Genomic DNA, 12574 nt, shown 5'->3' with positions numbered 1-12574 from the left:
AATTACGATACCTATGGGCAGATATCAAAGGCCATGCTGGAAAGGGGCCATGACCAGGACGCAGTGCAGTGCAGGGCTAAAGGGAAGGAGCTGCAGAGTGCCTATTGCAAAGCCCGCAAGGGAAACCGCCACTCCGGCGCTGCCCCCACGACCTGCCATTTTTACAAGGAGCTGGACACGATACTTGGGGGTGACCCCACCGCCAATCCAAGGACCATGATGGACACTTCAGAGGGCGGGGGGGGAGGCGGGAGAGGTGAAGAGGAAACCAAGAGTGAGGGTACTAGGGTGGGGGGGAGACACCCCGGAGTCCCAGGAGGCATGCAGCCAGGAGCTCTTCTCAAGCCTGGAGGAAGCTAGCCAGTTGCAGCAGCTGGAACTTGGTGAAGGAGAAGCAGAGGAGCAGGTTCCCGGTAAGCGGCTTTTATTTTCAGGATGGAAATGTTTCGGGAGAGGAGGGAGGGTTAGGGCTGCATGCATGCATGCATGCCTAGATGTGGAATAGCCCATCGATGTGGTCTATCACGTCGCGGTAATCGGCCTCGGTAATCTCTTCAAAAGTTTCAGCCAGAGCGTGGGCAATGCGCTTGCGCAAGTTTATAGGGAGAGCCACTGTGGTCCTTGTCCCAGTCAGGCTAACACATCTGCGCCACTGTGCCGCGAGGGGTGGGGGGACCATTGCTGCACACAGGCAAGCTGCCTAGGGGCCAGGGCGGAATCTGCATTGCTGTAGAAGACCCTCCCGCTCTTCCCAGGTGACCCGCAGCAGCGAGATAGCTTCCAGGATTAACTCCTGTGGAAAACGTTGGGAGTGTGTTCAGTGTAGGTTCCCCCTGCAGCTGTTTGTTTTCCGCAACGCACAGAAACCCCAGCACAGCCCTGAAGCAATCAGTCCCCCTTACTCACCATTTCGGGGCTCCTGTGGCTTATGTGCGCTCTATTTGGTATGGGAAAATTATGCTAAAGTGAACACTGTAAATTCCTTCACTGTGTGGGAATAACTGTCTGAGATATAAACAATGCTGTCTCTCTTAACTGTTGCCTTTTTTGCCTTTCCACAAGCGACCTTGACTTCTCAGCTGCCCGTGTTGTCAACAGCTCAAAGACTCCAAAACCTCCGGAAGAAGCCGCGAAAAAGCAAAGACGACCTGCTGCAAACAGTTATGGATCACTCTGCCAGAGAGAATAAAAAACTGCAGGACTGGAGGGAAAGGGAAAGCAGGATCCGCCAGAGAAACGCAGCGGCGAGGAAGAAAAGCACAAAGCAGCTGATAAGCATCCTGGCGCCAAGCGAACTTTATCTAGGCGCTCGTAGCCATGCAGGCAGAGCCCTACCGCGCCGCCCCACCCCCCATCCCAAAGGTCTTTTCCTTGTGCCCCAATGTCAGCTCCAAACCCCCTTCCCCAGCATCCAGGTTCTTACCTCCACCAGCTGCCTCCAACACCTGTACGTTCACCAACCAGCCCTGAGAACTACGAACCTTACCCTCTGCACTCAACCCCCATCACCATGCAGTATAGGCATCCTGAAGTGCAGCAGTCATCGCACAGCACTCCAGACAGGACATATTCAAACCTGTGACTGTACAGTTCCCCACCACACCCGCCTGCCCTTTTAGGTTCCCAAAATGTTATGTGTCTGTCAAGAAAGTTCTTTTCTTTTCAATAAATGAATTCTTGGCTTTGAAAACAGTCTTTATTATTGCAGAAAGTCAAAGATACCGTAGCCCAGGAAAGAAACAGGCACTGCAAATCAGCTTAGGAAAAACAGATTCCTACTAACATTGTAACCACTGCACTTCACTCCCGCGCAAGGCACCAAACATTACTGTTGGTTTTCAGCCTCTAATTCCGCCCTCAAGGCATCCCTAATCCTTGAAGCCCTGTGTTGGGCTTCTCTAGTAGCCCTGGTCTCTGGCTGTGCAAATTCAGCCTCCAGGCGTTGAACCTCGGAGGCCCATTCCTGACTGAACGTTTCACCCTTCCCTTCACAAATATTATGGAGGGTACAGCAAGCAGATACAACTGCAGGGATGCTGCTTTCCCCCAAGTCTAGCTTCCCATACAGAGATCGCCAGTGCCCTTTTAAACGGCCAAAAGCACACTCCACAGTCATTCTGCACCGGCTCAGCCTGTAGTTGAACCAGTCCTTGCTCCTGTCAAGCTTCCCTGTATACAGTTTCATGAGCCAAGGCATTAACGGGTAAGCAGAGTCTCCAAGGATCACAATAGACATTTCAACGTCCCCTACTGCGATCTTCCGGTCTGGGAAAAAAGTCCCTGACTGCATCTTCCTGAACAGGCCAGTGTTCCGAAAGATGCGTGCATCATGCACCTTTCCAGGCCAGCCTGTGTTAATGTCAATGAAATGCCCACGGTTATCCACAAGAGCCTGGAGAACCATAGAGAAACACCCCTTCCGATTAACGTACTCGGATGCTAGGTGGAGTGGTGCCAGAATAGGAATATGCGTCCCATCTATCGCCCCTCCACAGTTAGGGAAACCCATTTGAGCAAAGCCATCCAGAATGTCCTGCACGTTCCCCAGAGTCATGGTTCTTCTTAGCAGGATGCGATTAATGGCCCTGCAAACTTGCATCAAAACGATCCCAACGGTCGACTTTCCCACTCCAAACTGGTTCCCGACCGATCGGTAGCTGTCTGGAGTTGCCAGCTTCCAGATTGCAATAGCCACCCGCTTCTCCACCAGCAGGGCAGCTCTCAATCTCGTGTCCTTGCGCCGCCGGATGGGGGCGAGCTCAGCACACAGTCCCATGAAAGTGGCTTTTCTCATCCGAAAGTTCTGCAGCCACTGCTCGTCATCCCAGACTTCCATGACGATATGATCCCACCACTCAGTGCTTGTTTCCTGAGCCCCAAATCAGTGTTCCACAGTGCTGAGCATTTCCGTGAATGCCACAAGCAATGTCATGTCGTACGCGTCAGGCGACTCGCTATCATCATCGGACTCCTCATCGCTTTGGAGCTTAAGGAATAGCTCAACTGCCAAACATGATGTGCTGGCGAGACTCGTCAGTATATTCCTCAGCACTTCGGGCTCCACTTCCCACAGAAATCACGCTGCACATAAACCGTTGGGAGAGTCACAATGGCGCCAAACGTGGACGGAAAAACAGGGACTGCTGGGATGCGAAGCGATGCATCACGCGGCGTTGGGACAGGAAGCAGAATGACCCACACCCTTCCGTCCCCTTCCCACAACCCATGGCGCCAAAGTGGGATGAGGTGCTCTGTGGGATAGCTGCCCATAATGCACCACTCCCAACAGCACTGCAAAAGCTGCAAATGTGGCTACACTGCAGCGCTGGTAGCTGTCAGTGTGGCCACACTCCAGTGCTTTCCCTACACAGCTGTATGAAAACAGCTGTAACTCCCAGCGCTACAAGTGTAGCCAAGCCCTGAGAGACTTTGAAGCGAAACAGTCATAGGTATGACAGCAGTTAGAACTAAGTGAATTGGAGAAGTCCTTGTGCTTTGCACTGATAAGGTATAAATACAGAACTCACTGGAGATAGGCCTAGTCAGTCATTGTCATTCTTTCCTCTCCCTCCTACATTGTCAACATAAGCTGTGTTCAATCTAAACTGCAAGATACTTAGAGTAGAGGCCTATCCTTATGCATGTGAAGAGACATGCAAATCTAGGGGGTTGAAGCAATAACATTTAATTCAATAAAATAAAATAAAATTAAAATGGAGCCAGAAAACAGAGACTGGAGGACACCATTATAGACAGTTGAAAAATTTGACATAATTTGCAAAACAAACCCCAATTATTTTACAACAAATGCATTTATTTAAAAATTCTCTCACTGGACTAGTTTCATGAGATATACATCACATTTTCATTAACGTCCCCAAGGGGAAACAATCACAGAGCTTATTCAAGCATACTTCAGTGCTACACAAACAATATAATGCACAACAGCTGAAATAACAGAAGATTGTCTAGCCACAATTTCAGTTCATTTTAAAGGTTTTTAAAAACATTGGATAGGAAGTTTCTTAAACTGTTTCAGTGGAACAGGTAAGTTTCTTAAACCTGTTGCAGTGGAAAAAATAGTTTACCCCAGCCACTTGTGGTTATAATCCCAGAAGTCATCCTTTCAATATTTAATCTTGTCTTTAAGCATTTTAAAATTGATTAAAGTAGTTTGAGTGGAAGGCACATTGTCAGTGTTTTTCATGGTGCACACTATCATTCTTACTTCTCAAAGTGACCAAGAAATCAAACTAGCTCATAAAATAACCTGATACCAATCATTTCTTTCCGTCCCACCCTTAAGAATCACTTCTATATATTGTCACACACTGGGACAATTCACTTCCTGTCAACTCTTCTCTAGCCATTTAAGACATATATATACACAACTATGAAGCCTCTTTGTTCATGCCTAAACTTGTTTGTAATATACAATTGACATATTATAGTTCTGTTCATATTATATCCAATAAAAATTAAAATTCACAGAGTCTTATACAAGATTATTAAACATAGCACGGAACAAAATTAGGAAAAGAAGAAGAAAGTATTGACTTTCTTCTCTACTTACTCCCTTTTTAGTAAAAGTGGTATTTATGTCATGTAAAGTCACAGGAACTAGTGCCTGTTCTACCAATTTGTGAATCCAGTGCTGATCTCTGAATTTGGAGATTCTGTTTTGCTAACTCATTAGAGATCCATGTCCCAGCCCAAAAGAGGGCAGAGGATGCCAGGCCAATCTTTTGGTGATGTGGTATCTTCTGAACAATAAGACTTGTTTTCAGAGCTTGCATTCTGTGCAAGCTACCATGGTTTTTGCTGAATTGGTCCCTTATCAAATACTTACAGAACCAACAATTGAGATACCAAAACAAATTTCTCCCACCAGGCCCTCCCGCCCCCAAATGTGTAGTGGGATAATAAAATTCACAGCACAAATACGTGGTTTAATTTTCTGAATTAAACTGAAGGGAAATTATAAAAAATACATTGTGAAGAATTAAAGTCAAAGAATGCAGTTCAAAAAGTCTTACCATCGTGAATCTCATAAGCCAGACTAGTGATTTTCTGTGTAATTATCATCATTGGGCTGTTACAAGGGAAAAAATAAAGATATTTTAAATAAGAATATCCATGTTTTAATTTCACATTTAAAATTGGGAATAGGTTAAACTAGCAATCCCCACTGGAAGAGGACAAAATGTCTAACCACTGGAGCTTAGATCTTGGCCTTATGTTTACACAGTGAGCAGAAAATATTCCTTACATACAGCAGGTCAGTCCACTGAAGAGCCAAGATCTAGAACTGTCCAGGATTTAAGCAGTTTGGTAAAGCAATGCATCTATTTTGCTGAATTGGGTCTTAAATGTTTAAATAAATTAGGGAAAATTTCCAGAAATTTAACTGAAGAAAATATAAATTCACGGGGGGTGGGTGGGTTTATTTATTTTAAGGGGGAGGAGTAAGTGGCAAAGGGCACAGAAGATTATTTCTTTGTTATAAATTAGCAACAGCAGCAGTATGCATAGGACAATAGCAATCCCTGCAGTGAATATATGGCTATAACTCACTTAAGAAGCTCAGCTGAAATCAAAACCCAGGACAGCAAATCTCAAGAATTAATTTGGCCACAATTCACAACAAAAGCATCTTTTTTAATAATACGTAACTAACTTTGAAAAATTGAAGTAATTTATTTGGATGTAATAAAAAAGTAACAAGATATGAAGCAGAGAACTATTTATGGATATCTTGGTACATTTAATTTTTCCATATAAAGATTTTACTGTAATTACATAATATTAACTAGTTGTAAAGCTTTTTCTCTCATATTCGAAAGAAAATACAAGCAGCTGGAACTTTTAACTTAATAAACCACCTTTCATTTGTATGGGTATCTAACGTTTAGAAAATTATTACCAAAAGGCAGAAGTATGTATTAATATACATACTTCTCAGTTTACAAGAACTAGTTCTACACTTTCACAGATGATCACATTGCTAAAGAAGTTTGCTATAGTTAATGCTGATGTGATTTCTGAAGTCATATTGCAGGCATGTGACTTAAACTATGCTGTTCTTGACCTTATCCTTACTATTTTTGTTTTGTTTTTACTTTGGTTATTTATCCTTTTATTTATTCCAAGACAAAAAAAATTACATTGACATAGAGTTAAGGTTGAAAGTACATATTGATAACTTAGGTTATGTCCACACTGCAATTCCAGGTGTAACTGCAGCATTAGTACACATGCCCAAACTAGCTTTACTCACATTAGCACAGCCAAAAACAGCAGTGTAGCAGGACAAGCTTCCGCAAACACACCTTGGACTGCAGTGTAGACATACCGTTACAGGTTTAAAAGAGAAAGTTACAGAGATGTTGCAGCTGTCACTAAACCAAACATTACAAACCCAGGAAATTCAGAGTTAAAGCACTACTGGTGATTATTCCTTCTATTTATATACTTGAATTATTTGACTTTTTAGCTGTTATATGCCCAGGAATGCCCTTCCAAAGAGTAGCAGGAATGTGAAGTTAGCTGCTGCTTAGGTCATGGTGACTTAAGATTTAGTATACGGTCGCAATCTTAGTAACACAGTAACCTACTCAGCTTCTACATTATGCACAGTTTGTGGTATTTTTTTACTCTGTGTTGTGTGTTCTGAACTGTAGTATTTTTCTTAGTGTATTCTGTTGGTATTGAATATCTACTGAGCATTTCTACTATGCCCATCACATGGTAGCTAGATGCCTACATGATTATGCCACCAATCCCCAAACAACTAAGAGTCTGGAAGGTAAACCACATGTCAAATTAATGTTGCAATATACATGAGTATTTTCCTGCAACTGCCTGTTCCACTTTTTACAGAATTGTGACCCTGTTTGAGGCAGCTTAGTCTGCAGTTTATTGGCCCTATCCATCACTGTGTAGCCCTGCCAGTAATTTTTGTGTTTTAGTAGGTCAAACTGTTCACTGTGTATGAATTTTTTATTACTTTTTTAAAAAGTCTGTGCAGCTAGAACAGGGTTGGAAATTCACACACAGAGAGACACACACACAAAAGGTAACAGTTTACAGAACAGGAATATGAGCAATTGGTTAAAGCCCCTGGCCTCCAAGTGACAAAATACAATAATTGAATAGGGACAGGAAAGCACCACCTGAGTTAAGTAAGAGCTGGAAGAAATAATTGGACTGGGCAATTCCCTTCTATTAATTATGTATTTTTAAAAGACACAGACTACAATACATCTGGGCCTATGTCCAACTATAAGTGGAATTTCTACTTGTTTCAACCAAATCTACTGGGTCTAAATTAATTTCTGATATAAATTCACTGATTTATTCCAAATGTGGAATAAATATGGCCTATTCTGTTCTATCACACTTCACACTCTATTTGAGACTCTTATTAGTTGTACCAAGTAACATCAACATCTGCTTTGGAGACTAAATAATTGATGACAAGAAAAAATTATGGGACTGTATCTAACCAATGGCTTAGGTATGTGTTTTGCCCGTACGTGAATCTCAATATTGCCAACCCCGAGCATTCATAACACAAGTCAGATCCCCCAAAGTTATATGCCTGGCTTTAAAATAATAAGATCTGAAATATAATTAATTTTACATTTGCCTTCAAGTTTGTGAGCCTTTAGAATTCACATTTTAAAGCTTTTCTCCACAGTCATGAGAGCTAGAAGCTTTCAGTCATAAAAAAAGTAAACTAAGATTATCATATAATCACTTCTCACCAGGAGCTGGGACTTTAAGGGGAAAAAACACCTAATATTGTGAGACTCTGCTTCTTTGGAAACTAACTCAAAAGTTTCTATATGATATACTGGTCCCTTCTCTGCCTTAAATTGGATGACTCAAGCAGTAGCTCTCTGCAAAAGCTCCACAGATATATTACTAGATCCCATTCTTCATCATCTTTCTATTTCTACTTCCCCTCATAATGATTAACATTTACATCAGTCTTCTACTATGAATTCTTTCAGCCATGTCTTGCAAAATACAAGTCCCTCTCATTCCTATCTTCTGTGATACCCACAACCATTGATCTGGCAGAAGATTCTATGCAAAACAGACACCAACAGGATATCACAGATCTGATAAGGAGGAAGAACGCTGTAACAATCTCAATCTTTCCTCCCAAGAAACAGTCTTTGTCTTTGCCACTCTCAACACTGAGACCGATCCTCTGCTTTAGCACCCCAAAAATCTTATTTCTTAGTCTGTAAAATTCACATGACAGAGCACCAAGGCACTCGCTGGTGAACAAGAGGTCTCAATTCAGCTTCCACAAATGCTCATGGACATTCTATAAATTGGTTGCTTAAGAACAGGAGGATGCCTTTGAGAAGATCAGGCTCCACATCCAGAATCACTGGACTAAGGTGGAGCCCAAGCTACAAAGTTTTGTTTCCTGTCCTGCTTATGATAACTTCTTTTCATTTTTTGTTTTAGTACTATTTCTTGAAATAAAAGACGTGCTATCTACCTCTATGTATTTCTGATGGAACCTTCCACCGACTTACAAGTTCCCAGAAAACATATGTTGAACTATATAAGTTTGTGACTCTGGTAAAACTCAGTAAAATGTTGAGTTTGAAATCAATGTGCTTAAAATGCCAACAGTTATCACAGTAGGATACAACATTTCAGATTCTACTGGAAGCTCTTGATAAGTTTTCACATTTTAATCAGAAGCTACTGGAAATAATTCAAATTATTCCAAAAAATGCTTGTCACTTTTCAGATTCCACTAGTATTCCCAAACCAGTACTGTATGGACTTGATCCAAAACCCATTGACTTCTATGGGAGGCTTTCATTAAGTTCAATGAGCTTTGGATGAGCACTTACATACCTGAAGGAAGTTATTTATATATGGTGGGCAAATGGCACTATTTGAACTGTTTAGTATAAATTCTATATTTCCTGACAGAATTTTTTAATATTAATACACTGTGTGTTCCCTTTTGCTTTCTGACTTCAAGTCCAGAAGTCTGGGAAGAAAAATAGCATAATAAATAATATCAACTAGCTCTTATATAGTGCTTTTCAGCAGTAGATCTCAAAGCAATTAAAGGAGGCCAGCATCATAATCCCAATTCTCAAATGGGGAAACTGAGGCACACAGCAGGAAAGTGGCTTGCTCAAGGTCACCCAAGAGGCTACCAACAGAACCAGGAGCAGAACCAACATCTCCTGAGTCCCAATCCAGGGCTCCACTAGGGAATATGGTCTTCAATGCTATTGACTTTTAAACTTTCACTTCTAAGTTAAATTAGCATGTAAATACTATTGAATAGTGCTTTTTAAATCTGTGCCTTGCAAAAATAGATTTGCTGTAAAACCACTTATTGGATTTTTTTGCTGCCCAGAATATTGCAGGTAGTGACAGAAACTTAGAATAACTCAAATTTCAGTTACTATCATCCAACAATTTACCATCAGAGTAAATACAGTATCACATCAGACAAGCTGTACTGTATGTTGTTGTTGGGTTGTGGGGGAAATGGAGTATATAATTTTTTCTTACCCAGAAAAATCAGCAGAATATTGTCCATAATCAAAGATATAGACTCTAGTAATTTGGCACATAGTGAGGTATCCCAAAGCAAAAACAAAGCAATATCTGCAAAGGAAAAACAATTATATTTTATTTAGTTACTCCAAAAAGGCTATCAATCAAATGCAAACATATTGCTCCAATGTTCCAAGTCACTTGCAGTTTGTGTTTGGAGCAAAAACATTCACATTTTATCTATTAAGGCAGAGCAGTTAGTTAAGTAGATTAATTTTTTCATACTTTTTGGCAAGTATTACACAATTTCAAGTTTTAATGCACCCAAATTCTATATATAGTCCCACAATACCACTAAAAAATTGCTATCCTAGGACAAACATTGGTTCATTTTCCATAGGGTGTGCAAAACATACCACAGAAAGCATCTATTGTGGCAATTTATTCATAGTGTGTGTACATTCATATGCATACATGCAACCATAATTCAAACTGCTGTTATAAAATCTGCAAGTGCTATAACAATGGAAAGAATCCAGTCAACAACATTTATCCTTTTCCTCTCCCTTAAAGTTTAACAACAAAAATTGATACACAAATATTCTGTTAACTTACATATTAAACTCCTCAGTGAGATTCCTTGATTCTACTACACTCAAAACCTGAGCACTGTACATCCACTGCAGCTGTTCTAGTAGGGATTAGTACTGACAATTAACTTCTGTTTTAAACAAGCACATTAGTGCATGTATTAAAAAACAGTGCATTTATGTCTCAAATTAGAATTGAGATATAAGAAACCATAGATGTGTAACAAATACATTTTACACAAATGTTGACACAAAGTATGCAGTGGCATTGGAACAACTTTTATAGTAGGGTTGGGGGGAGAGCTGCACAGTGATCTCCCACCTCTCTGCAGCATGGCCTGTGCTCCCCAATGCCATGCTGGAGTCTCTACGTTTATCTGACAAATAAAATCTGCAGAATTTTAAAATATTGTGCTCAGAATTTTTTTTTTTTTTGGTGCAGAATTTTAAATTCAGGAGTACCACCACCATCTTACAATCTTAAACCTTAATCCTTCAAACACTTAAGAATATATTTCACTATCATTAGTCCCATCGTTACAATGGAACTAATCACAGTAGTAAAGTTAAGCATGCACATAACTGTTTGCAAGATCAGGGCTGTAGGCCGTGACACAGGTTCTGGATAGACATAGGGGTCTGGGGATGAGGGGTCTGATGTGCAGGAAGGGTGCTCCGGGCTGAGACCGAGGGATTCGGAGGGCAGGAGGGGGATCAGGACTGGGGCAGGGGGCTGGGGCATGGGAGGAGGTCAGGGATGCAGGCTCTGTACGGTGTCTACCTCAAGCAGCTCCCAGAAGCAATGGCATATCCCCCACTCTCTGGCTCCAACGCGGAGGCGCAGCCAGGTGGCTCTGCGCACTGCCCCGTCCCCTTTCCAGCTCTTCCATGGGGGCACAGCATTGGCCAGGCAGCTCTGCACACTGACCCATCCGCAAGCGCTGCCCCTGCAGCTCCCATTGGCCGTGGTTCCACGGGGGCAGCGCTTGGGGCTAGGGCAGCATGCAAAGCCCCCTGGCTGTCCCTACGTGTATGAGCTGGAGGGCGGACATGCTGCTGCTTCCAAGAGCTGTGCAGAGCCACGGCACGCACGGAGCCAGGCAAGCCCCTGACACTGCTCCCCAGCAGATGCTAGAAGGCCAGATTAAAACATCTTATGGGCTGGATGCAGCCCGCAGGCCATAGTTTGCTCACCCCTAAACTAAGATAATAAATGGTATGAAGAGACCAATTAATTGACTTAAAACAAATAGTTAACAACATGACAGAAGTATTTAAACAATATAGAGATTTTTATAAAATTAAGCACTATCTAGTATTTAAGGTTGGCTGCATATACCAAAATTTAAACATATGTCATGTAGTTAAGAGGAACATATTGTAGCCAGTGATTTTAGTTTATCCATTTATTGTGTGATGTTATAATTAATCCATACGTTATGCCATATATATTCATTGGTTGTTAATTAGAGTTGATTTATAGGATTATAAAAGAATGACTGATCTATATTTAGAGGTATTATGTAGTAGATATGAGTAAGACAAGCTGAAATACAAGAAACTGTGGGCTGAGGCCTGCAAGACTTTAGCTTAGCTATTTTAGACCTTGGAGACAAGAAATGAGGATGTAAGTTAATGACCGAGAAATAACCTGAAAAATTATAGGAAAAGAAGTACCAACTGGTAATATCATGAAAATGTAGCTGGAAAAGTTAAATTTAAATTACAAAATGCTGCAACAACAAATCTTGTCTCTAACATGTGCCTTAACTGCAAGTTAAAGGTGGTATGTCAACGAGAACCTACACAGCCTATAGAATTCGGTGTCACTTGTGTTTCTAAGAGACACAGACCAGTAAGAAAGAGAGGGTTGAAAATTCCATGTACATGAGCAGAATGTAGGTATAGACAGACTGACTGCATAAAAAAGGTGCCCAGAGCAAGAAAATTGAGCTTCCTATGGGAAACTCGAGCAGGAACCACTCCCGTATTGATGATCAATTCATGAGAGAGCCAACAGACTCTAACACCATCAAGGACAGGGGTCTCAAACTCAAATGACCATGAGGACCACATGAGGACTAGTGCATTGAACCGAGGGCTGTTTCACTGACACTCCCCCTCGCTGCCTCTGGCCCCACCCCCACTCCGCCCCTTCCATTAGGCCCCGCTCCTGCCTCACCTCTTTCCACCCCTTCCCTGCCCCAATCCAACCCCTTCCCCGAAGTCCCCACCCCAACGCTGCCCCCAGGGGGTGCAGATGGTATGCTGGGTGCGCAGGGGGCTCAAGGCAGGGCATTGGTGGGTGGGGTGCAAGAGGGTGAGGGGTGCTGCAGGTGGCTCAGGGCAGGGAATGCAGGAGTGGTGCGGGATGCGGCACGGGACTCAGGGCAGGGAGTTGGGGTGCAGAAGGGGCGTGGGATGTAGCAAGGAGCTCA

At 42.3% G+C, this 12574-nt stretch overlaps 1 protein-coding gene across 2 annotated transcripts in view; it reads right to left on the bottom strand.

The window, feature by feature from the left end:
• The window catches only part of MBOAT2 (membrane bound O-acyltransferase domain containing 2), a 223450-nt gene that overhangs the window by 70408 nt on the left and 140468 nt on the right, over positions 1-12574 (bottom strand). The window contains exons 4-5 of one of the 2 annotated variants that reach the window (XM_030555474.1): positions 9562-9657; positions 5037-5092 (exon numbers count right to left, since the gene is read on the bottom strand). In XM_030555474.1, coding sequence (XP_030411334.1) covers positions 5037-5092; positions 9562-9657 — 152 coding nt within the window. Of the gene's footprint in view, positions 1-5036; positions 5093-9561; positions 9658-12574 lie in introns of those variants that run through there. The other variant, XM_030555475.1, reaches the window with a different exon arrangement.

The sequence above is a fragment of the Gopherus evgoodei genome, chromosome 3, assembly GCF_007399415.2.
Source record: "Gopherus evgoodei ecotype Sinaloan lineage chromosome 3, rGopEvg1_v1.p, whole genome shotgun sequence".
Taxonomy (NCBI): Eukaryota; Metazoa; Chordata; order Testudines; family Testudinidae; genus Gopherus; species Gopherus evgoodei.
Note: the sequence above shows the minus strand (reverse complement) of the source record. Positions and strands in the feature narration are given on the sequence as shown.